Below are 26,284 nucleotides of genomic sequence, written 5' to 3'. Positions count from 1 at the left end.
GTATCATACTGAACTGTGCCATACTGTACGGTACTGTACCATACTGTACCGTACTGTACTGTAGCCTACTGTACTGTAACATGCTGTGCTTTACTGTACTGTATTGCAGCATACTGTACGGTACTGTACCTAACCATACTGTACTGTACAATACTGTCCTATACTGTACCATACTGTAGCATACTGTACTGTACTGTACTGTACTGTACAATACTGTACCGTACTGTACTCTACTGTAGCATACTGTACTGTACCATACTGGACTGTGCTGTACAATACTGTACCGTACTGTGCCATACTGTACTGTAGCGAACTGTACTGTACTTACCTGTACTGTACTAGTGTACTGTACTCATTTGTGCTGTATTGTACTACTCTGTGCTGTACTCTACGCTACTGTAATTACTGTACTGCAATCCTCTACTGTACTGTACTGTACTGTAGCAAACTGTACAGTACTGTGCTATTCATTTTAGCTGCCCCGCCCCCTCCCTAACTTAAAACTCCATTTTAACCATGATAGATTCATCGACAACACCCAACCTATTTTCTGTTGACTGATAATTTCCTTCTAATACGCGAGGGGGCCGTGGTTTGTCATTTACTGTTTTCATTTAGTTTTTTATAATTATTTTTCATTTTGTGAGCAGGAGCTGGAGCTGCGGGCAGCAGGAGGTTCTTTTCCAAAATAATTATTACAAATAAATTAAAACAGTAAATGACAAACCACTGCCCCTCATATTAGAAGGACAATATCAGTCAACAGATAAAAGTTTAGGTGTTTTTGATGAATCTATCATGATTTAAAAAAAAAATTAAGTTTGTTATAATTTGTATAGGAAGGGCAGTTAAAATTAATATCAAATATCTAAATACTGAATCAAGCAACTTAGGAACTGCCCGGGGTGTTCACATAAGACTGAGTAGATGATGAAATGACCAAAAGTTTTTTTGAAAGTGAAATATCCCTAGCCTGAGCTAACGCTAGACATTTCTGGCCTAGATGGGAGGGCCGCTCAGATTTGCGCACACCCTGCATTGGTTCACCGGTCTGTCCGTCAGCCCCGGTCTCCACCCCCCCCCCCCCCCCCCCCCCCCAGTGCAGCACTGTTATTGTGTCGACCAGAAGCAAAACCACTGGTTGCTGGAGTATACCATTCTAACGGACTGTCAAAGTTATTTCCACAGAGTCGGCACACAATGGTTTTTTTCTTAGACTGTGTGGTGGGTTCTTCCATAGATATATATAAACTCTAGATAGCTCATCCGCGCTGTTGGCCAATGGAGAGCGACGTCGTTACGTGGCGGCCATCTTACCTCGGGACACATAACATTGTGTCTATGGGGCATGTACTCTTAAATGACCATAACTTGCTCAATTTTCAACCGATTTTCAAACGGTTTGGTTTGTTATAAACGTCAGAGACGTCCGCATACTTATATGCTTTTATACGACGTTCATATAAAAAACATAAATTAAGCGTCCTGAATCATAGCCACGTTGACAACGTTTGTAATAAACCAACCCGTTTGTAAATCCGTCAAGATTTGAGCGAGTTATCACTGTTTCTGTTTGAGCTGCCATTGAACATACTGTACTGTAGCCCCGAAGTAAGATGGCTGCCGGGTGAACGACGTCAGAAACTCCGCATTGAGCCATCTAGTGTTTATATATATCTATGGGTTCTTCAGCCATTGTCCTCATTTTCCTCGCATAGCCTCGTTTGAAGTTCCACTGGTAATGATTTCCTCAGTGTTATTTTGAGGGGTGCACACCGCTCAGAGCCCTGACGTCACATCATTTGAAGCGACGCATACGCGGAAGGGATCACTCCCACGTTTAGGCCAGTGCAGCCCATGCGTAAATCCAGGCTTTCATTTTTCGCGCAGACGAAATGAAAGCCTGGGTATCGAGGCTAAAATATCCCTTTAAGTAGCATGTGACATGTCAAACTAGGGGGGTTTCATCATTCTGAATCCATTCCAAGCATTCGTTTTCCACAAAAACACTCCTTGGGCTAAAAGCGGCAAATGTGATGAGGTCAGCACATTTGGGCTATGGCTTGAGCTTGTAGATCGGCTATTTTCAGCATGCAACCAAGTGTAAAATGACTTGTCTGACTTACAGTATACTGGATCTTTTGTCCACTAGTCCCTTTTTGCAGTGAATTGATGTTACATAAATAACTGTAGTCTCACAGAGAAGCTAGTTCAGGTTTTGTATTTTGCATTGACGTCATAGTTCATTAACACAATCGGTGCCGGGATTCCTTCAAAATAGAAGCTCTGGGGAAAAAGACATGGCCGCTTTTACTTCTGAATTCAGAATATTCTTCTCTCGCCTGATATCATTGAGGTTGCGCTAGGACGTCTACACACGTCCTACGTACGCGTCGATTGTGTTCCCCCACGTCCTAGGGATGGAAACGGTTCATTGTATATCCTATTTGTCAGTTAAGATTATGACATGATTCCATGTTTTGACATGTTTTCACACTTTTGATTCTTAATAAATGGACGTAACGGTTTGTGTTCAAATTAAGAGGATGAGTGGTTGTGCTGTCTGGTGATGCGTACACATACACATGCTCAGGTGCCAGAATGATTATAAATTATCTGCAGCTGCTATTATCACACCATATCACAAGATGACACTATTATACATAATAAAGGCTATTTCCTAGGCATTCCACGTTTCATATTTTTACTTTCTTTATGTTTAAGTCCTTCAATTCCTTCATTCCAGACCAGTGTGTGGAGTCCAGCCTGCAGGTGAACATGAGTTCTCCACAACCAGCCTGCACTGTACAGAAACAGGAACCTGACGACCACCTGGAAACCAGTACGTTTTATTTTATTCTGCTATGTTGTAGGTGTAGGACTAGATCCTTGCCTGGTTTGGCACTTGAAATATTATGTTTATAACAAAGGTGTTTGTGTTTATAACTATTAGAATGGTGCGTTTAGACAGAGTATTTTACTCTTTACAGTTACTGTACTGATTTCTATTGACTGTATTGTATGACAGACAGCTGGAAGTAGTATTCAGATCAGTGCAGTAAAATAAACGTAAATGTGTTGCACCACATTGAAGAACCTCCTTCATTACTTAAAGGATAATTCCATGCTAGAAGGCTTTCTTACCTTTCGTTGCAGTTGTTAGGTCTGCACCAAAGTGGTCCAGGTGTTCTCTCCGAGAGCCCTGTATAGTGTAGTGTACAGTACAGAGTACAGTGCAGAGCACAGTACAGAGTACAGTGCAGAGCACAGTACAGTACAGAGTACAGTCAAATACAGAGTAGTACAGCACAGAGTACAGTAGAATTGTGGATAAATGAGAATGACGTTTAAGTTGATCGAGTTGATTTTGTTTCTCCTAGCCCTGAAACGTGACTGTCATGACGCTACTGCAGCCTGTTTTGGGCACCTTTACAAAATTTAAGTCTACATAAACATTCAGATTTCAAATATAAAGTGCTCACCCCGGGGCCACGGATGTTAGAGTTTTGCTCGGGTGGGTTTTAGCAACTTTGCATTATGCGTTGTTCAATAATTCATATATTTTTTCCCACCGCCGGCAACCATGCTTTCAACTACGCACCCCTATAGGTTGGGAGGTGTATTGCACTCTGATACATAACTTGAGAAAATGGCCACACATCGGATTAAAATGCTTTTTATTGAAGAACACAGGATGCACGGGTGCTAATACCCACCTGAGCACTTAAGATTTTAAATCTGAACGCTCATATACACGTTAGCATTGTAAATGTAGCAAGGCGCTCAAAACAGTGGGAAGGTCTGCCATCATGCTTGTTAAAAACGAGCATCACCATGGCTAATATTTCCTCTGGTAGTTGGAGGAAATGTTTGTCTGAAGTGTTTACTTCCTTGTAGTACAACAGAGGAGCAAGCACGGGAGCAGACACTAGTCCGACATGCGGATGAATGTCGGACTAATGCCCTGTCTGAAAAGCGTCCACCTCCCCTTTTTTGAGGTTTGGGTTGTGTAGTTAACTTGCCATGATGTAACTCCAAATGTGGACAAGAAATTAAAACAAAAAATGTTCCAATGATTAAAAATTCAAAATATGCCCCTCATTGACTTACATTGTACGCTAAAACAGCTCTCAAAGTCACTCTTTTAGTACGTAAACAAACACAAAGTTGATTCAGACAATATAGAGCATCACCAAAACTCATTCTTTCGTTTTATTTTTTCATAAAAATGTTAACTTCCTGTTGATTTTACTATTTGAAGATCTGGATCCGGATCCACGGATCCAGTCCGGGGTTTCTTCCTAATAAAATGGACAAATCAACAGGAAGTTAACATTTTTTATGAAAAAATAAATCCACATAAATGTTTGTTTACATACTAAAATAGTGACTTTGAGAGCTGTTTTAGCATACAATGTAAGTCAATGAGGAGCATAATTATTTTGTTTTATCAATTTCTAATCACTGGAGCAATTCTTTTGTATTTATTGTCCACATTTGGAGTTACATCAAGGTAACTACACAACCCAAACCTCAAAAAAGTGTGGTCTTACCCTTTAAGTTCAACATTTAATGGATTTCTTTCATTTTATCTTTTGCCTAAAGAAGAGCTTTCCCCTGAACATCAGGAGAGGAGGTCCAGTCTGGTCCAGGAGGAACCAGAGTCTTTACAGATTAAACAGAAGCTACTTCAAAGATCAGTGGAGGATGACGGGTCAACATTGACATTACTTGCAGTGCAAAGTGATGATGATGATGATGATGGTGAAGGCAGAGAGACAGAGCCTCTAGCCAGCACTTCAACTCAACACATGAATACACAAGTCGATGTAGAAGACTCATGTGGAACATCACAACCAACTGGTGATAACCAGCTCCTCTCTTTACACACTGCTGAATCAGACAATGCATCTGACAGTGAGTGGGAGCCAACTAGTGATAACCAGCTCCTCTCTTTAAACTCTTCTGAATCAGACAATAAATCTGACACTGAAGACAGTGATGAGTTAGTGGAGACCAGGGAAGATCCATCAGATTTAAACACACCGACATCACACAAGACACAAAATGTGAAAGGTCAAGCCTGGTCGTTGAGCAACAAGCTGTCCCAGGACCTGAAAACAACAAAACAAACTGATTCCATTAGGAGTCACACAGGGAAGAAAAGGTTTAGTTGTACAGAGTGTGGCAAAATGTGTAATTCGAAGGCACATCTTAACGAGCACATGAGGACTCATACAGGGGAAAAGCCCTTTACTTGTGAAGTTTGTAGCAAAGGCTTTAGACAAAAGGGTCCTCTAACTTACCACATGAGGACTCATACAGGGGAAAAACCATTTACTTGTAAAGTTTGTAGCAAAGGCTTTGGTCGAAAAAGTAATCTAAAAGTTCACATGAGGACACATACAGGAGAAAATCCCTTTACTTGTAATGTTTGTAGCAAAGGCTTTGGTATTAAGCGTTCTCTAACTTACCACATGATGACTCATACAGGAGAAAAGCCCTTTACATGTGAAGTTTGTGGCAAAGGCATGTCTCAAATGAGAAGTCTAAAAGTGCACATGAGGACTCATACAGGAGAAAAGCCCTTTACATGTGACGTTTGTAGCAAAGGCTTTGGTGTAGTGCACCATTTAAAAGAGCACATGAGGACTCATACAGGGGAAAAGCCATTTACTTGTAAAGTTTGTAGCAAAGGCTTTGGTTCTAAGCATGGTTTAACTTACCACATGACCACTCATATGAGGGAAATGGAAAAACCATTTACTTGTAAAGTTTGTAGCAAAGGCTTTGGTTCTAAAGCTAATCTAAAAGTGCACATGAGGACTCATACAGGGGAAAAGCCCTTTGCTTGTAACGTTTGTAGCAAAGGCTTTGGTTTTGTGATCCATCTAAGAGATCACATGAGGACGCATACAGGGGAAAAGCCATTTACTTGTAAAGTTTGTAGCAAAGGCTTTGGTACTAAAGGTAATCTAAATGTGCACATGAGGACTCATACAGGAGAAAAGCCCTTTACATGTGACGTTTGTGGGAAAGGCTTTGGTCATGTGCACAATCTAAGAGAGCACATGAGGACTCATACAGGGGAAAAGCCCTTTGCTTGTAACGTTTGTAGCAAAGGCTTTGGTTATGTGCACCATCTAAAAGAGCACATGATGACTCATACAGGGGAAAAGCCATTTACTTGTAAAGTTTGTAACAAAAGCTTTTTTGTAGTGCGTGCTCTTAAGACACACATGAAGATGCATACAGGGGACATGCCCTTTACTTGTAACGTTTGTAGCAAAGGCTTTAAGATAAACAGTCGTCTAAAAGTGCACATGAAGACTCATACAGGAGAAAAGCCCTTTACATGTCACGTTTGTGGGAAAGGCTTTGGTTCTGTGCAAAATCTAAGAAGTCACATGAGGACTCATACAGGGGAAAAGCCTTTTGCTTGTAACGTTTGTAGCAAAGGCTTTGGTTATCTGCACCATCTAAAAGAGCACATGATGACTCATACAGGGGAAAAGCCATTTACTTGTAAAGTTTGTAACAAAAGCTTTTCTGTAGTGCGTACTCTTAAGACACACATGAAGATGCATACAGGGGACATGCCCTTTACTTGTAACGTTTGTAGCAAAGGCTTTAATATAAACAGTCGTCTCAAAGTGCACATGAAGACTCATACAGGAGAAAAGCCCTTTACATGTGATGTTTGTGGGAAAGGCTTTGGTTCTGTGCATAATCTAAGAAGTCACATGAGGACTCATACAGGGGAAAAGCCCTTTGCTTGTAACGTTTGCAGCAAAGGCTTTGGTTATCTGCACCATCTAAAAGAGCACATGAGGACTCATACAGGGGAAAAGCCCTTTGCTTGTAACGTTTGTAGCAAAGGCTTTGGTAGAGTGCTCAATCTAAGAGAGCACATGAGGACTCATACAGGGGAAAAGCCATTTACTTGTAACGTTTGTAACAAAGGCTTTGGTTTACTGCTCACTCTAAGAGAGCACATGAGGACTCATACAGGGGAAAAGCCATTTACTTGTAAAGTTTGTAACAAAAGCTTTTCCTTGTTGCGTACTCTTAAGACACACATGAAGATGCATACAGGGGACATGCCCTTTACTTGTAACGTTTGTAGCAAAGGCTTTAAGATAAACAGTCGTCTAAAAGAGCACATGAGGACTCATACAGGGGAAAAGCCCTTTACTGTAAAGTTTGTAGAAAAGGCTTTAGATTAACACATTTTGTGCCCAAAACGTCTGTGGACGTCCTGGGTATTACCGCACGTGCATAGCCCAAGACGTCTGTGGACGTCTTTTAAAAAAAATGTTTTTAACACATGGTGCCAAAGTTTGTGTTTTCGCCATTGAGAATGCATTTGGCGTTTAAATTAAATAACTCAGAAACTATAAAACATTTCAAAGTAAAAAGTTCCAGCATGTGTCTCCACAGTCAGCTGAATTATAAAAAATGTGAATGGATTTTCTAGGTGAAAGTGATTTTGGGCAGTATTGCGTGGGCTCTCAATGTGTTAAAGAGTCGTCTAACTTACCACATGAGAACTCATACAGGGGAAAAGCCTGTACAAGCGTTACTTGTAAAGTTTGTAGCAAATGCGTTTGTCACTCCCTCTGGTATGAACTGGAGACGAAGGCAGTAGTAGCATGTACTGGAAGTTTATTTTGCTCAAAACCCTACGTCAAAACTGACAACACAAAGACAAACAATAATCAGTGATCAAATAAGCAACAAATAAAGCATATAACGGAATATAAAGAAAGGAAACATGAACAACTGATTTACCTTACTGACTGCACGTAACTCAAAGGGAATGAACGAATGAATGTGGAATGGACCCGTGAACATGAACAATCAGGACTGAAAGGAAAAACAATAAATAAAACGATCAATGAAACTCATAAAGAAACAAAACATAGAAACTTAAATGTTGACAAACAACTTAAAGTATGGGACCAGAAAGAACAAAACGAACCTTGTGGCAACACGCTTCCATGAAAAACAACAAACAAACTCCCGTCTGCTTGACGTGCAGACGGAAGCTGCAATGACCTGTGAGAGCCGTCAGGCCACTCTACACTCCGGGCGCCGGAAATGACGGCAATATTAAATTGAATATTGAACCTTTACAAAGATATTCATTTAAAAGCGTAGAAACCACATAGAAATGAAAACATATGTAGAAAATAACATGTTGTAGAAAACCACAAATGCCAAAATAATAACAAAAATAAATTTTGTTATGGCAGCCAAAGCGTTAGTAAAGTAAATACTTATCACACATGAGGAGTCACACAGGGGAAAAACACTTTAGTTAGAGCTTTTGGCAAATGCATTGGTCAATTTCACCTGAAACATACAGGTGAGACTGTAACAGTAATACTGTTTTGTTTCTCTCCTTTCAAGTACGCCACACGTTACAATATGACAATTACCACATGTTAAACTATGTCAAGTTACAATTGTAATTTACCAATTAGTCATTTAGCAGACAATCTTATCCAGAGCTAATTAAAATAAGCAAGGTAAATAATCACTTAGAATGGAGAGAGATGGTGTAGGTAGGGCCTCAATGAGCTAGGACACCAGGTGAACCATGAACCTGGCCTCTGTCTAAATAACACTGTTGTTGGACACCGGGTAATGGTGGTCCTCCACTGCTGGCCTGATTGATGTGCCTAAAAAAGTGGCAACTAAAAAACAAGGTGAAGCAGCTTTCTGCTTCTACGGGCCGACAGTGTGGAACAAACTCCCACTATACCTTCGACAGGCAGCCTCTGTAGACATTATTGCTCAAGACGTACTTCTACACTCTTGCTTTCAGTTGAGCTTTTAACATTAATTGTTGTTATTCATGTCCTCACTGTATTGCATGCATAACTGCATGCTATTATTTTAATGTTTTATGTCTTTACTTTTCTTTATTTCTCTTGCTTTGTAAAGCATTTCATGTCATGAAAAGATGCTCAAATATACAAATAAAGTTTATTTACTTTATTATTATTTTATTGTTATATTATTATTTTATTCTTATATACAATATATATATATATTGTTATATTCGTATCATTTGTGGTCAGGAAAAAACAACTTAAGAAACAAACATGGCTATGAGTGACCAAAGATATGTCTAAGTACCCCTATTACTTAATTAATTAATCACTTGCAACAATGAACTTAAGACCTAATTTAAACTTTCGCATGGTGAAAATAGCCGATAGTTGCTTGCATGAAGTAAGAGGTAAGTAAATCTAAAAAATATAAATGGAGGTTAAATTCAAGGTTATGGTAAGTACCATATATGTAAATATTTGTCTCCACCAGGCCGAAGGCATGGGGAGAGAGTATGTTTTGCACTCCGTCCGTCCGTGTGTCCGTCCATCTGTGAACAGCTAATCTCCGGCACCATTAACCCGGTCGATGCCAAATTTTGCACACACACTCCCTGGGTGCCAACGATGAACCTCTGCCCCAGAATTTCCAGAACGGCCGGTTATAGCGCCACCAGGAGGCCGCTTTGTGCAAAACAAGTTTTTGGACAGTACACCTACAGATTTTTTTCAAACATCACGTAAATTGGTACACTGTCTCTCTAGAGCCATTCAACAAAACAGGTCTTTCAGATTTCTCTGACGCCATCCTGATTGGCTAAGATTGGCTTCCAAAGAACGCAGGAGTGCTCAGTTTCAAACAAGATACTGCAAATCATGAACACATTGTGTGATTTCCGTGAATTTGTGCACGCACATTCCCACTAGGACGAGGAAGAAATGCCACGTGAACATTTTCAATTCAGCCTCATGGTGGCGCTATAACTGACCGAAAAGTGTTTTTACCTCCAACTGCACAGATCTGTCTAAAACTTTGTATGCACACTCCCTAGAGGCCAAGGAAAAACCTTTGCCTGGAATTTTTCACATCTGCTCTTTTTAGCGCCACCAGGAGGCCGACATATGTAAAACACATTTTCTAATATTACTCCTTCAGATTGTATCCAAATTTCACGCAAATTGGTACACATGCTCTCCATAGTCATGTGATCAAGACGGGTTTGTTTGATTTCTCATAATCCACCTTCATTGCCTGATTGGCTTCTAAACTTTTCAGGAGTAGCCCGCTTTGTACCCGTTTTGTACAAATACTACTCAACGCAGCATCCAATCGCGTTGAAACGGTGCATGCATATTCCCACTAGGCTGAGGAAGAAATGCCACTTGACAGTTTTCAAATCAGCCTCATGGTGGCGCTACAACAGGCCAAGCCGCGTCTCACACACACACACACACACACAGTCACACACACAAAACGTGATTATATATTACTCCTAAACATTTTGCCAAACATCACACACATTCCTATCCTCCTGATGGAGACCTGTGCACTTTTTCTAGTTCACTATGAACTGTACCAAATCCCATGCAACAATAATCTATAAAGACTCACAGCACTGATTAAACGGCTACAGTAAGACGCCTGAGGGCGAGAAGTGACCTCACCCTTGCACGCATCCGCCTCGTTGACGGCAGACTGCTGGGCGAGCGCTGGCGTTTTGGCATGGGGGGTGCCGTGGCACCCTAGACTAGAGTGCCAAGGCACCCACTTTGAGAAGCCCGTCTACAAGCTTTAAAGCTTGTATCCACTGTTATCCACTTTGAGAAGCCCTGCTTTAGAGCTTGTAGACGGGCTGTTTTCCACTTTGAGAAGCCCTGCTTTAGAGCTTGTAGACGGGCTGTTTTCCACTTTGAGAAGCCCTGCTTTAGAGCTTGTAGACAGGCTGTTTTCCAGTGTGTGCGACGGCCGTGCGACGTGTTGCATAATGTAGCTTTTTCTGCCGTTCTCACTCCATGACCAACATGTTCAACTGACGTCTCTTCTTCATCGCGGCGATGGTCGTTTTACCCAAACGAACCCATAACACCAGCCTGCTCTGAGAAGGTGGACTCGTTTTACTCAAAACTCAAAACGCCACCCTTCTCTGAGAAGGTGGACTCGAGTCGGGATGCCAACCTGCTCTGAAGGTGGACTTGGGATGTACGCCAAAACGGCAGACTTAAACTCTGACTGAAATGAGAGAGTGGGACCTGCATGGCCATAATGTTCAGTGAAAGGAGAGGGAGGCGGTCGACGAGATTGTGAACTAAAGGAGCTCGCTCTGCGGGGCAGAGAGAGAGGCAGTGCTGTAAAGGATGTCTATGTTACTGTGTTGGCGCCTCAGATTTGTCACCTCAGATGTTACATGACGATACATATCATAGCGTGCTATTTAAGTTTACAACAGGAACATGAACGTGAGTGGTAAGTGGTTTTCGACCAGTGGTCCTTGAGAGGGTTCCAGGTGGTCCCCAGCTGACCGATGGAGAGTTTGTAACCAAATGGACCCTTATAGATTTGTATCTCTTGAGAGTGTAAAAGGAAACCAAATGGTCCATTTTGTGTCAGTTTACGCTCTCAAGAGTTACGCCAGGGCTCCACCGGACGCGTTGCGTCTCCGTCGCGTGTGTCAAAAAACGCACCGGTTCAATTTTAATGCACGCGTCACGCAACGCAACGCGGGCAGTGGAGCCACCCTTCATTGATTAAAAAGGGAACATTCCCTGACGGTGACGGAGACGCGACGCTGACGCGCCCGGTGGAGCCCTGGTGTTACATTATTGTTAAACATCTGCATTACTTCATTTACAAGAAGTCTACACAATTAGAGAATGTAGAAGAATTGTTATTTTGATAAACGTTTGCCAAAAGCATGGAATTGTAGACAAAATCTATTCCAACGACAACAAAATATTCTTTAGTTTTGGGTCTGAGAGGCTAAATGTCATCAAATGGTGGTCCTTGGCTCAAAAGCCGAATAAATAATGGGCCTTGAAATGAAACGTGTTGAAAACCACTTACACAGGTGAATGAAACCACAATTGATTCATGGATTTATCCATATAAATTTGGCATCTATTGTTAATTATATCTCCCTGTTAGATATATGCTCTTAAGTCTGCCTGTGCTATTAACTCATTTTGCATTAAACAATCACACCTGTGTGAAGTGAGTGGTGCAACTCTGTGTGGGGGTCCCGGGGTGCTCCAGACCCACAGGAACGTGCCCAGGGGGCTGGCCCGGTTCTGGCGAGCCGCACCGCATTCAAAATGGTCGAGAAATGACAGAGTTACCGTGTGGGGGTCCCTGGAACATCCAGACCCCCAGAAATGCGGCCAGGGGGCCGGGCCGTTTCCGGCGAGCCACCCGCGCCCGAAATGGTCGAGAAATGACAGTTACCAACCAAGCATTTTGTGCTTGGACAGACAGACCCAGGGAGGGATGGACGGACGGACGGACGGACGGACGGACGGACACACACACACACAAAATGAAAATCAGTCCATCTCCTCTCCTGAACAGTTAGATTTGCTGCCATGACTGTCTCTGTATCAAAAGGAGTCACATTTGATGACATTTATAGCCTCTCAGACCCAAAACTTGTTTTTGTTGGATAAGATTTTGTCAACAATTCCATGCTGTATTGATGTTGCTACCATTAGGAGAGACGTCAACAGGCAAATGTCTCAAACACCAAAATAAAACATCTTTCTTGTAAGTTAATTAATGCAGATGTTTAACAATAATGTAACTCTTGAGAGTGTAAAATTAAACCAAATGGGCCTGTATGGGTCCATTTGGTTTCATTTTACACTCCATCATTTAACTGCAGGGCGCTCTATAGCAGCGGTTTTCAACCAGTGGTCCTTCAGGGCGTTGCAGGTGGTCCCCAGCTAAATGATGGAGAGTTGGTAACCAAATGGACCCTTCTAGATCTTTAACTCTTGAGAGTTCTACACAATTAGAGAATGTAGAAGAATTGTTATTTTGATCAACGACAACAAAATATTCTTTAGTTTTGGTCTGAGAGGCTAAATGGTCCGTGGCTCAAATGCAGAGTATATTTAACGGGCCTTGATATGAAAAAGGTTGAAAAGCACTGCTCAATAAATTGTGAACCACTGGATTATTGGTCGACAACAGTGTAATTACTCCGTGGCATTTTGTATTGAAAACCCACCTCTTCAGGAAACACTACCCTTCCTCTCTGCCTGACCTACTTGTTGTTAACTAGTTGTACGAACGCTTGTTTTCTATTGTTGTATTGTTTATTGGATCTTGTTTAGTCGATACACTTAATTGTTTTAGCTCATGCTCATTTGATTTAGCTATTTTGTCTCATCTGTTTAAGGAAATAGGTAGCTGATATATTGCACTTTTACCTTAGCGCTAGGTATACTCTTGGTTGCTTGTTTTTGCAGAAAATGCACTAAAGACTTCTGGTGATTAGTAGTTGTTGTTCCCTACCTATGTTGAATACACTTATTGTAAGTCGCTTTGGATAAAAGCGTCTGCTAAATGACTGTAATGTAATGTAATGTAATGTAATGTAATGTAATGTAATGTATTCCGACAGTAAATTGCTCAGGCTTAACCCATTTGGTTGATTCTACAAACATGTCTTCTAAATCCTAAAAGTTTTCTGAAAAAGCTATGTTTCTATGTCAGTGGTGCTCAAACTATTTCATGTCAAGGACCCCCAGAATTGTCTGTATTTGGCCGTGGTCCAGAAAGATTTGAGTTAAAAGCTCTGAAAGAATATTATATTAAAAGATTTGCACCACATTTTCAAGATTTTAATAAAATAGCAGAACTAATCTACAAGCTCACAGTGCGCCACTATCTATATAAGCTAAAGTAAAACATACTGCTTAAAACACCAAAAGGGGTTCCCGTCCCTTTTTTGTTCTCCTCAATTTAGTTGTATAATTTCCGGGTATAAATGTGGCTCACATTGTCGTCCATGTTCTTTGTTATATTTGTTGTTGTTTTACTATAAAGTGGATGATAATATGTGAACATTAGTTCATGGTTTACACACGCACACGACACGTGCTGTTACAGGCATACGTAGGTACACGCACGCACGCACACAATGTACAGTATGACTATTATTGTGAGAACCTCAACATTTTATGTCCGTGATTTTATTAATTCCATTTTAACCCTTTCTGTTTTGTTTTTAAGACTAACCGTGAAGCTAGCCTATAGACACTCGGCCAGCTAGCTGCTCTGAGAGACTCCGTCTCAACAGCACTGCTGCTGATTTTTGAGCGGTGCCTCCATTACGCAGCTATGTGTGCGTGCGTGAGTGCTTGCCAGCAACACGGTATTAAACTCTGTCATTTCTCGACCGTTTTGGACACAGGAAGGCTCGCGGGAACTGGGCCGGCCCCCTGGGCGTGTTCCTTGGGGTCAGGATGTTCAGGGGACCCCCACACGGTAGTCATTTCAACTGTTTTTGAATCCACTTGCTGGCCAGCTGTCGGTATTGAGCAATTTGTTTTATATGGTTTATTTGTGACCATACCATTGACATCCTATATAAGTCAAAAATGTCAAAGTTTCATTATTCTGAATCCATTAGTTTTGCACAAAAAACCCACCCCATTCGACTGGTATCACCCCATATAATCGGCGAAATCATCCGTTATCAACACGTTTGAATGGGGCCAAAATGTCCATACTGGCATCCTCACTGTTCAGTATGTCATTATCTGAGATTGTAGCATTGTCATTATCACTGATGTCCTGACGGAGGCGCGCCATTTTGGCCCCATTCAAACGTGCTGATAACAGATGATTTCGCCGATTATATGGGGTGATACACTCCTTGGGCTAAAAACGGCAATGTGTCCAATTTGGTCAACAGTCCTATGGAGTCAAGTCCGAGACCCTACCCAAAACCCTAACCTAACCCTAACCGCACGCTGACGACACAGTGATATTTAACCCGCCACGGGTTACTTTTAACCTGCAACACATGTCGGGAGCCACGGGTGATTTTAAACCCGCAGCACAGGTTACTTTTAACATGCAGCGCATGTCGGGGTGCAACAGTGTTGTCGGACTAATGACTGTAGGACTGTTGGTATGTCTAATCAACGCATGCACCCCACGGGCAAGTGGCACGCGGGTGTGTCAGCTAGCTGAGGGGTGATTTCACCCAACACCCGGCAAGCGCCTCTGACACCAGGCTGATTAGGCCACTGTCGTGTATTTTCACACAACTAACTACCTAAAGTCCTAAACCATAGAGAAGAATGGAGCTCTCTAAAACAAACTGCAGACTGTAGATTAGAGTAGTGAAAACCTTGTCATCAACGCATCAGTCAGATGAAGAAACGCAGGCAGAGAGAGAGAGATTTCCTCGGAGTGTGATGTACCATTATTCAATCAAAGACAGAGTCCAGAATGACAAAATAGCATAGCTTCCCCGTAGGCCCTGGTCGGCCCACGGGAGCACAAGCAAAGCTGACCGTGTGGCCAGCCAGCCCAAGATCCCTTAACATTGCAGTAACGAGACAAAATATACTTTCACATCAAACAGTTGAATTCTGGGTGGAGTTACAGACTTTACATACAGATCAACATATGGTGGTCTCAACAAGTGGTCTCTCAGAAACATCCAGAAGGTTCCTTGTGACAATAGAATGCTAACCCCCTTTCTGAAACCAGCTCCTCGCCACTCGCTCTACACACTTGCCCTCGATATGCGCGTTCACGCGAGGCTGCGCCATATTAAGTGTCGTCCGAAACCAAGTAGCCTTGAGTGGAAGTGGCTTATAAAGCCCTCAAGAGCGAGTCTGTGCCGATCTAGACTTGATTGCCTTGTGCAGCCCTGCTCTGTGTCCGCATGGAAACGCGACCTACAAATGTAAGAACCACCACAAATAAATGATAAATAAACTCCTCCTAAACAATCGTCATCTGATGCAGAATAGACAATGCTCCAACTGATGTTCTCTTTATTTACCCCACCGTGAAAAAACTATAAATGAAACCACACAAACAAAACAACTTTTAACACAATGATTTATAAACACCATGTATGCACTGTATATGACATGTCATTTTTGACAGTCACGCTGTATTTCCTTTTTCCATATTAATGAAATCCACATGTCACACAAACCTACACGATGCAATGCAATATAACTGTACAAACAAAATAACAGGTAACACAATTGCATGATGGTAACCATGGCAACGAATGGTGTCTGTTTCCTGTTTCTGCACAAGGAGGGCGAGTGTATTTCCAAACAGTTTTTTATACCCATGCACCCTAATCAAGGGAACTTGATTCAGCTGGAGGGGAACTTCCTGACGAGGGAACCTCCTGGTCCTCATTCACAACGGCGTTTACGCCAGAGTGTAACGGAAGCGTATACAGATACTAAATATCATCGTATTTCTCTGTCCGATCACGCTGCGATTTGCTCCCGTCTTATTCAGGGAAGCTGGTGTAATCACTTCATTTGTGCGGATCGCAGAGTGTAGCCTTTCCGCATTTTTCCCAAGCGATTCGCCTGGTGTCGCCTGGTTAGAACGCCCATCCCACACCATATAAGGCAACAGGAAATATCGAAATACGTCATCATAGCCTGCACCGGGCTTTAAATTATATACAACAGCCGCGATGAGCTTGTAGAGCAGTTAATTTTGACAGGCGGGTCTCTGCACGGACAGATCTTCAAGCAAACAGCGCGAGTTTTGTATATAATTATAAACGAAACTTGCCAACTTGGCACGCATTGCTTCACTCCTTGTTAAATGTCAGAACGTTAATAAGTTAACTTATATGTTACAGTTACTTTCACATAATGAGAAAGAAGTTAATTTGTACTGTTCACCACACAACCAAATGCTATATTAAAACTCGGCAATGATAAAAGGCCCTATTGATTAGTCTACTGCGGTGATTGATTCCCTGCCCTGCACTGTCGGATTTGGAAAGCAAATATATGGACATGCATGGACACAGGACATATTTTCTTTCTTTTTTTTCTTGTGGGATTTGGACTTAAGGCTATATTTCATCCGATCCAACTACGTTGTATGTTTCCTCAGCTGCAGGTAAGAGTTGGCTATTCTGTGTGGCGTCCGCATGTGATCAATATACATATTATAAATTAATACCACGACGCAAATGGAGGCAGATAGGTGCTTGCAGCAAATGCATTTAGGCCTACGTGAAACTCGAGTCTCTGTCAACATGCTGATCAGCGAGTTACAGTGGTAATAATAATCATCATCAACAGCCTTTCTTGTCTGTCTGTCCGTCATGTTTGTGAACAAGCGCGAGTGGAGGTGAGCTGGCTTAAAACTATGATATGATGACTGAGTGTATGTTCTTATTATAATTGTGAGTTTGTTTTTTAACATGCAGCGCGAGTCCGCGAGACTGCGAGAGCCGATCTACAAGCTCACAGCGCGTTGCACTGCGAGTAGAAAGCTGTCAAGTGAGCAGCGCAATCGCGCATGCTAGAAATATCCTAATAAATAAATAAAAAAGGTGCCGGGCTTGCAGGGGCAGTTTCTGTAAGGCACTCTAGGCTAACCTGCCTATAGAATGCATGCATTTAGGCATACAAGTGATACCTGGCTTTTATTATAGGCTATAATTTTTTTATGTGCGACCAATGTTGGGGACACATGCCTACATATTTTATCTGAGATTTGGGGACTTTTAATTGATTCAGAATGAAGACTAAAGCCTTCTTAATAAATCTACGCAAGCCGTACACGACCATGAGAGGTGGCGCAGCTTTCAGCGGAATTTCCGACCAACCCACGTCACCGTCAAGTTCACGTTCAAGTTCATGAATTCCCACGTAATGTGGCAATCCACGTAAATGCCTGTCCGCTCACGCTCCGCTCACGTAACGTCACTTTATGAGCGTAAACGCCGTTGTGAATGAGGACCACCTCCTGAGAGCACTTCAAGTCAAGGGACTGGTTTCAGAAAGGGCCTAAATGTCTCTCACACCATCCTCACAGAGCCTCAAAGGGTTTATAACAATGGAATTCTCTAGGGTACTTGGCTGAGAACCTCTAGTGAAGGAAGACCCTCAATAAGCACAGAAATGTAGTTGACCATTTGACATAGACATAGCATAATTATGAATATTATGGATTATGGACACCACAGGATCTATTACATCGCTGTACCCACACACTGTACATAATTTGGTGTTCATATATTTGAACGGGTAAGGACTAGTTAGGCCTATCATATTTTTTGAGCAGTGCCATAACCACGTATTGGTTGGAAGAGGGATTTGATATAGCCTAGTAGTAAAGATAGATTTTAGGTTGATCCAAGATTTGGGTCACAAGGTGGCGGTAATGCACCAAAAACTGGTTGCTATGGTTGCCATCTGCCGTAAAGCAAAGAAGAAGCTGCTGCTATTGCGCATGCGTGAACCACGTTGTTGTGCGTGCGTGCGTGTTGTTTTTCATGGCGGCGAGGAACAAATCAGCGTGGTGAAAAATGTCTTACAAACGAGGTCGAGTGTGTCAAACGGACTCTCTAACGCTGAGGCTGTCGATAAATGAACATCTGACGTCGGTGGGAGAGGAGATATTGTGTGTTTTGGAAAAACAGCCGAGTGATGCTGGTCAGCTGAAGCTTGTTAGAGTGTTTGTGTTGGAGCGCCTCGGCACTGCAGCAGGATTCATGTTCAGCCTCTTCCAGAGAGAGATGGAGACACTAGAAACTCTGCTGAAGAGACAAGACAAACTTCTGGACGTCCTTTTACAGCCACAAGTCATATTATACAGACCAGGTTTGTTAAGCTGACAAATCAACAAATGGGAGAATAAATGTCATACGTTTAGAAAAGCACTTTGAGTAGTTATACTATAGCTCTTCTCTCCTCCTTGTGTCTGTGTGTAAAGAGGTTTCTTCTATCCTCCTTGTGTCTGTGTGTAAAGAGGTTTCCCCTGAACATGAGGAGTGGAGGTCCAGTCTGGTCAAGGAGGAACCACAACCCTCACAACATGAGGAGAGGAGGTCCAGTCTGGTCAAGGAGGAACCACAACCCTCACAACATGAGGAGAGGAGGTCCAGTCTGGTCAAGGAGGAACCACAATCCTCACAACATGAGGAGAGGAGGTCCAGTCTGGTCAAGGAGGAACCACAACCTACACACATTAAAGAGGAAAACATGGAAGAGGAGGTTGATGTGTCAACATTGACATTACTACATGGGAAGACAAGGTGCCACACTCTCTCAGGTAAGAAATAAAAATCACACCCGTGTGAAGTGAGGGGCGCTAATATAATTAAAGTCTAACTCATGTTGATTAGGTGATGTATGTAATGGTGATGTAAAACAAACGGTGCCAACACAAGCATTAAATGCCATTAACAAGAGACAATATGACGTAATGAGGGACAATATGATGTACATTTTCCCTTCATTTTCAATGGCGTTTTTAAAACAAACATTTAACTAAAAACAAACATTAAACCTGTATATAGCGCTCCTCAAAAATAAGCATCACTAATTAATCCAAGTCTAAAAGTCATACTATAGCAGCCCATTCAGTATTTTAGCCATGACGTGAGCGCCCCCTCCAGAGATACTTCCGGGTCCGACTTTTGTGTCGCTTTTGTGTCCCCATAGAGTTATACTGTGATGCTCCGTCGGACTAAATCTGAGACAAACAACCACAAGTCTAATTTTACCGCTTTCCTCGCAAAAACAACAAAGCTGCTGCTCTCCCAAATCTGTCTGCCCCACACGGAATACTATCGCCATTTTATTTCATTGTGTCAACTAAATCATTAATGCAAACTAGATTCAACATACTCAAGCCTGCACACATTCTAAATATGCCACCGAAATATTGTACTGCGCAAATGGACTGTTACCACCTTCAATAATAATGATAAATATAGCTGCAAGCAGCGATAAAGCGGGACCAAGATAGAAGAAGAACAATGCGCAATTAGAACAACATGCACGAATGAGACTGACGAACTGAGTTGTCGGTACCGGGATTTGAACTCACAACCTTGTGGACCGAAGACGGGAGCTTTACTGACTGAGCTACACAGAGACAATCAGTGACTACATTGTATACTGTAAAACCATTCAGTGATTTGGTAACAAGAAGGTGTGTCCTCATTTTGGGCATGTCTTTCCATTACTACAGTGTGTTTTCACGCACAGTTAAAGTGTGTGTGTGTGTGTGTGTGTGTGTGTGTGTGTGTGTGTGTGTGTGTGTGTGTGTGTGTGTGTGTGTGTGTGTGTGTGTGTGTGTGTGTGTGTGTGTGTGTGTGTGTGTGTGTGTGTGTGCGCGCGTGCGTGGCATGCGTGGCTGCATGCGTGTGTGTGTGCGCGTGTGTGTGTGTGTGTGTGCGTGCGTGCTTGCGTGCGTGTGTGCGTGGCTGCATGCGTGTGTGCGTGCCTGCCTGCCTGCGTGCGTGCGTGTGTGCGTGGCTGCATGCGTGTGTGTGTTAGGCAGACAATCGTTCATAACCATGGATTTGGATTGAAGATCATCTCTTTAGTTTTTGTGGTGTTTAACATAAGGTGGCTATTATCACACCAGTCTTTAAAGTTATTGATCTCACTGATATAGCCCACAGGGCGTTCAACAATATGTACAAATATGACTGACAAGCTGAGTTGTCAGTAGCTGGATTTGAACACACAACCTTGCGGTCCAAGGGCAAGAGCTCGACTGACTGACCTACACAGAGACAATCAGTGACTATATTGTAAACAGTAAAACCATTCAGTGATTTGGTAACAAGAAGGTGTGTCCTCATTTTGGGCATGTCTTTATCCATTACTACAGTGTGTTTTCACGCTAAGGCTGTCCCCAAACATTCAAGGTTCGAATGTTCGCTCGTTAGGGTTGGCACTCGAATCTTAATTAATGGGCTTGAACCATTCGTTTTTTTTATTTTTATTTTTTTATTAAATAAAAAATATTATTATTTTTTCCCTTTTTTTATTAACTCGAAAATATATCTCGGCGAGAATGCGATATGAGCATGTAAAAAGTAAGTTTCTAGTGCATTCCTGTCAGAAGTTGTGATTTTTTTAAAAGAAATATCTCCTAGTTCTGCTGTCCCATCTCCCGTGCTTGTAATTCGGTGATTGGCCTGCAGCTGAGGTGAATTGAATGGAATGTCTGACGCGTCTCTCTCACACACACACACACACACACACACACACCAGCATGATCGCTGACAGGGGCCATGATATATTAGCATATGCTCTCTAGAATAACATCACAAAAAGCAGGGAACTCTGATCATTGTTAAGCAAAACGGTCACGGAGGATCTGCTTTTGCCCTGTGCCCACTTCACTTCAATGCGCCTCCCAGAATACACAGGTGGAACAAATAACGAGCAATATACGCTGTCTTAGCTGCCTGCCAGCAAGCTCACGTGAGCTTGCAGATCAGCTGTTTTCGCGGAGCCACTTGACTGTGTGTGTGTGTGTGTGTGTGTGTGTGTGTGTGTGTGTGTGTGTGTGTGTGTGTGTGTGTGTGTGTGTGTGTGTGTGTGTGTGTGTGTGTGTGTTGGGAGAGACGAGAGAGATTGATAAAGAGCAGGGGAGACGCGCTGCGCTCTGATCGAGACGGATATCTCAAAGGTTATTTTTTAAATGAATTGGAAACAAATGGTCCGGATGTTCGCTCGGGAATTCCTGCCGAAGTTCGAGTCCAAAAAAAAGGGCTAAGGTACAGCCTTATTTCACGCACAGTTAAAGTGTGTGTGTGTGCGTGCGTGCGTGCGTACAAACTTCTCTTTGTACGCTTTCAGTGCTATTTGGCATGACCCTCTACTATATTACACTATTACACTAAATACACTATTACATTACTATTACACTATTACACTAATTACACTATTACACTTATTACACTATTACACTACTATTACACTATTGCAAAATTAGACTTATTACACTATTTCAGTTACTAGTATCTCCATTATTGTGATGCCATGTCCTAGTGCCTGATGGGTCAAATGTAATCTACTTCAATATTTTTATAGTTGAGTCATCACAAATCTTGCAGCACACAATGCATACACTGAGTTGGATTTGAACACACAACCTTGTGGTCCAACGGCGACAGCTGTACCAACTGAGCTATGCAGACACAGTCAGTTGACTCATTCTAAACAGTAACATCATTCAGTATTAACTTTAGTGTGTGTGTGTGTGTGTGTGTGTGTGTGTGTGTGTGTGTGTGTGTGTGTGTGTGTGTGTGTGTGTGTGTGTGTGTGTGCGTGCGCGCGCAATTTTCATTGGCTCATAAAAAGTTCATTTTTCACTTAGAAAAAATGTGCTACGATTATTTGTCCGTATAAGTCCAAAGTTCATGTGTAGAAGTTTTCGTGCATTTTGAGCAAAGATTCTGGGAGGAGTTACATTTGAACTGTTTTTCATATAATTCAAAATGGCGGGTGATCTAAAGGTCAGAGGTCAAAAGTCAGAACACGAAAGTTGTTCGGCATGAGGAGACACATATGTGTATCAAAGTGTCATTGCCAACGGTCAAACGGTTCATGAGATATGCACGTTCAAAGTTTGCAAGTTTGCAAGTTTTGCATCAATTGAGTGCTATAGCGCCACCATTTGGCCAATCGTGATGGGCTTCGCATAGTAAAGTGACATAAGCATAATGTGTGTATTAGAGGCAGAAGAATAATTTTCACAAAACAGCAATTTTCATTGGTTCATAAAAACTTCCTTTTTTCACTTAGAAAAAATGTGCTACGGTTATTTGTCCGTATAGGTCCAAAGTTCACGTGTAGAAGTTTTCGTGCATTTTGAGCAAAGATTCTGGGAGGAGTTACATTTGAACTGTTTTTCATATAATTCAAAATGGCGGGTGATCTAAAGGTCAGAGGTCATAAGTCGGAACACGAAAGTTGTTCGGCATGAGGAGACACATATGTGTATCAAAGTGTCATTGCCAACGGTCAAACGGTTCATGAGATATGCACGTTCAAAGTTTGCAAGTTTTGCAAGTTTTGCATCAATTGAGTGCTATAGCGCCACCATTTGGCCAATCATGATGGGCTTCGCATAGTCACCGTTTGGCATGGTCCTCTATCATGTTGACAAGTTTTGCGAAAACCGACTGCACGGTTCAGTCAGAACAGCTATTTTTGGCGGAAGGAGAAGGAGAAGAAGTACTGATCATATAATTCAAAATGGCGGGTGATCTAAAGGTCAGAGGTCAAAAGTCAGAACACGAAAGTTGTTCAGCATGAGGAGACGCATATGGGTATCAAAGTGTCATTGCCAACGGTCAAACGGTTCATGAGGTATGCACGTTCAAAGTTAGCATTTTCAATTGAGCGCTATAGCGCCACCATTTGGCCAATTGTCTTGGGCTTCGCATATTCACCGTTTGGCATGGCCCTCTACCAGATTACCGCGTTTCGCGAAAACCGACTGCACCATTCAGTCAGAACAGCTATTTTTGGCGGAAGAAGGAGAAGGAGAAGGAGAAGAAAAAATATAGCTGCAAGCAGCGATAAAGCGGGACCAAGATAGAAGAAGAACAATGCGCAATAAGAACAACACGCACAAATAAGACTGACGAGCCGAGTTGTCGGTACCGGGATTTGAACTCACAACCTTGTGGACCGAAGGCGGGAGCTCTACTGACTGACCTACACAGAGACAATCAGTGAATACATTGTAAACTGTAAAACCATTTACTGATTTGGTAACAAGAAGGTGTGTCCTCATTTTGGGCATGTCTTTATCCATTACTACAGTGTGTTTTCACGCACAGTTAAAGTGTGTGTGTGTGTGTGTGTGTGTGTGTGTGTGCGTGCCTGCCTGCCTGCCTGCCTGCCTGCCTGCCTGCCTGCCTGCCTGCCTGCCTGCCTGCCTGCCTGCGTGCGTGCGTGCGTGCGTGCGTACAAACTTCTCTTTGTGTGTGTGTGTGCACGTGCGTGCGTGCGTGCGTGCGTACAAACTTCTCTTTGTGTGTGTGTGCGTGCGTGCGTGCGTGCGTGCGTGCGTGCGTGCGTGCGTCGTGCGTGCAAACTTCTCTTTGTGTGTGTGTGCGTGCCTGCCTGCGTGCGTGCGTGCGTGCGTGCGTGCGTGCGTGCGTGCGTGCGTGCGTGGCTGCATGCGTGCGTGGCTGCATGCGTGTGTGTGTTAGGCAGACAATCGTTCATAACCATGGATTTGGATTGAAGATCATCTCTTTAGTTTTTGTGGTGTTTAACATAAGGTGGCTATTATAACACCAGTCTTTAAAGTTATTGATCTCACTGATATAGCCCACAGGGCGTTCAACAATATGTACAAATAAGACTGACAAGCTGAGTTGTCAGTAGCTGGATTTGAACACACAACCTTGCGGTCCAAGGGCAAGAGCTCGACTGACTGAGCTACATGGAGACAATCAGTTACTCCATTGTTAACAGGAAAATCATTCAGTGTTTGTTCAGCATAAGTACTCAAACTTTAGTGTGTGTGTGTGTGTGTGTGTGTGTGTGTGTGTGTGCGTGCGCGCGCAATTTTCATTGGCTCATAAAAACTTCATTTTTTCACTTAGAAAAAAGTGTGCTACGATTATTTGTCCGTATAGGTCCAAAGTTCACGTGTAGAAGTTTTCGTGCATTTTGAGCAAAGATTCTGGGAGGAGTTACATTTGAACTGTTTTTCATATAATTCAAAATGGCGGGTGATCTAAAGGTCAGAGGTCAAAAGTCAGAACAGGAAAGTTGTTGGGCATGAGGAGACACATATGTGTATCAAAGTGTCATTGCCAACGGTCAAACGGTTCATGAGATATGCACGTTCAAAGTTTGCAAGTTTGCAAGTTTTGCATCAATTGAGTGCTATAGCGCCACCATTTGGCCAATCGTGATGGGCTTCGCATAGTAAAGTGACATAAGCATCTGTGTGTATTAGAGGCAGAAGAATAATTTTCACAAAACAGCAATTTTCATTGGCTCATAAAAACTTCATTTTTTCACTTAACAAAAATGTGCTACGATTATTTGTCCGTATAGGTCCAAAGTTCACGTGTAGAAGTTTTCGTGCATTTTGAGCAAAGATTCTGGGAGGAGTTACATTTGAACTGTTTTTCAAATAATTCAAAATGGCGGGTGATCTAAAGGTCAGAGGTCAAAAGTCAGAACTCGGAAGTTGTTCGGCATGAGGAGACACATATGTGTATCAAAGTGTCATTGCCAACGGTCAAACGGTTCATGAGATATGCACGTTCAAAGTTTGCAAGTTTTGCAAGTTTTGCATCAATTGAGTGCTATAGCGCCACCATTTGGCCAATCATGATGGGCTTCACATAGTCACCGTTTGGCATGGTCCTCTATCATGTTGACAAGTTTTGCGCAAACCGACTGCACGGTTCAGTCAGAACAGCTATTTTTGGCAGAAGGAGAAACAAATAAAGTACTGATCATATAATTCAAAATGGCGGGTGATCTAAAGGTCAGAGGTCAAAAGTCAGAACACGAAAGTTGTTCAGCATGAGGAGACGCATATGGGTATCAAAGTGTCATTGCCAACGGTCAAACATATCATGAGCTATGCACGTTCAAAGTTAGCATTTTAAATTGAGCGCTATAGCGCCACCATTTGGCCAATCGTCTTGGGCGTCGCATATTCACCGTTTGGCATGGCCCTCTACCAGATTACCGCGTTTCGCGAAAACCGACTGCACCATTCAGTCAGAACAGCTATTTTTGGCGGAAGAAGGAGAAGAAGAAGGAGAAGAAGAAAAATAAACACAAAAACAAAGAGTGACCAAAGTCACTGCGTGACTTCTTGGTCCCTAATAAACACAAAAACAATAAGTGACCAAATAATAGTCTTTATTGTCTCCACATCATATATTTTTTGTCATGGACACAAAACATTAATAATTCTACTCGAGTTGGAAGCATTAAGACCCATTTTAACCCTCAATGGCTTCCTTTCTGGAAAAATAACATCATTGTAAAAAGATTCACACGTTTAGATATTCTATTTACAATGAGATGCGGACAGGAGCTGGTGCCACTTGGACCCGGACGTAACGTAGCACTACAAAATGACGTCGGACTTAAATACTGAATACATTCTTCTAGGTCAGATGGGGGTGGGTTCAGAAACAAAACAAAATGTTTTGGAGTGAGTGAGTGGCAATGTGAGTTTAATGCAATCCGATGGGACTTTTCTTTTTGGATGTATGGGCTGTCAAGGCCAGAACGTATTTTTTTGCCACTTGTTTCTTCTCACGATCGACCGATACCGATCTTATGCGTAAGGGGAACATTTGAATATTTCTAAAATTACTATATGTCAAAACCCACGTCCAAACGGTTCCTGTGTGTGTGGGGAGGAAGGGGAGAATGTTTAGGCCTGTCACAAAGATGCAAATCGATATTATTGTGACTGCAGGTCG

At 42.4% G+C, this 26,284-nt stretch overlaps 1 protein-coding gene across 1 annotated transcript in view; it reads left to right on the top strand.

Moving 5' to 3' along the window:
* Window positions 1-18,312: 18,312 nt before the first annotated feature.
* The window catches only part of LOC306919560 (uncharacterized protein), a gene marked incomplete at its 3' end in the record, with an annotated part of 92,680 nt that continues 84,708 nt past the window's right edge, over window positions 18,313-26,284 (top strand). Inside the window, exons 1-2 of the mRNA XM_079532322.1 lie at window positions 18,313-18,665; window positions 18,814-19,116. Coding sequence (XP_079388448.1) covers window positions 18,371-18,665; window positions 18,814-19,116 — 598 coding nt within the window. The 5' untranslated portion in view covers window positions 18,313-18,370. The remainder of the gene's footprint in view (window positions 18,666-18,813; window positions 19,117-26,284) is intronic.

Source organism: Electrona antarctica, assembly GCF_951216825.1.
Source record: "Electrona antarctica genome assembly, contig: scaffold_26, whole genome shotgun sequence".
NCBI lineage: Eukaryota > Metazoa > Chordata > Actinopteri > Myctophiformes > Myctophidae > Electrona > Electrona antarctica.
The sequence above is the reverse complement of the archived record's forward strand: the minus strand, read 5'-3'. Positions and strand labels throughout refer to the sequence as shown.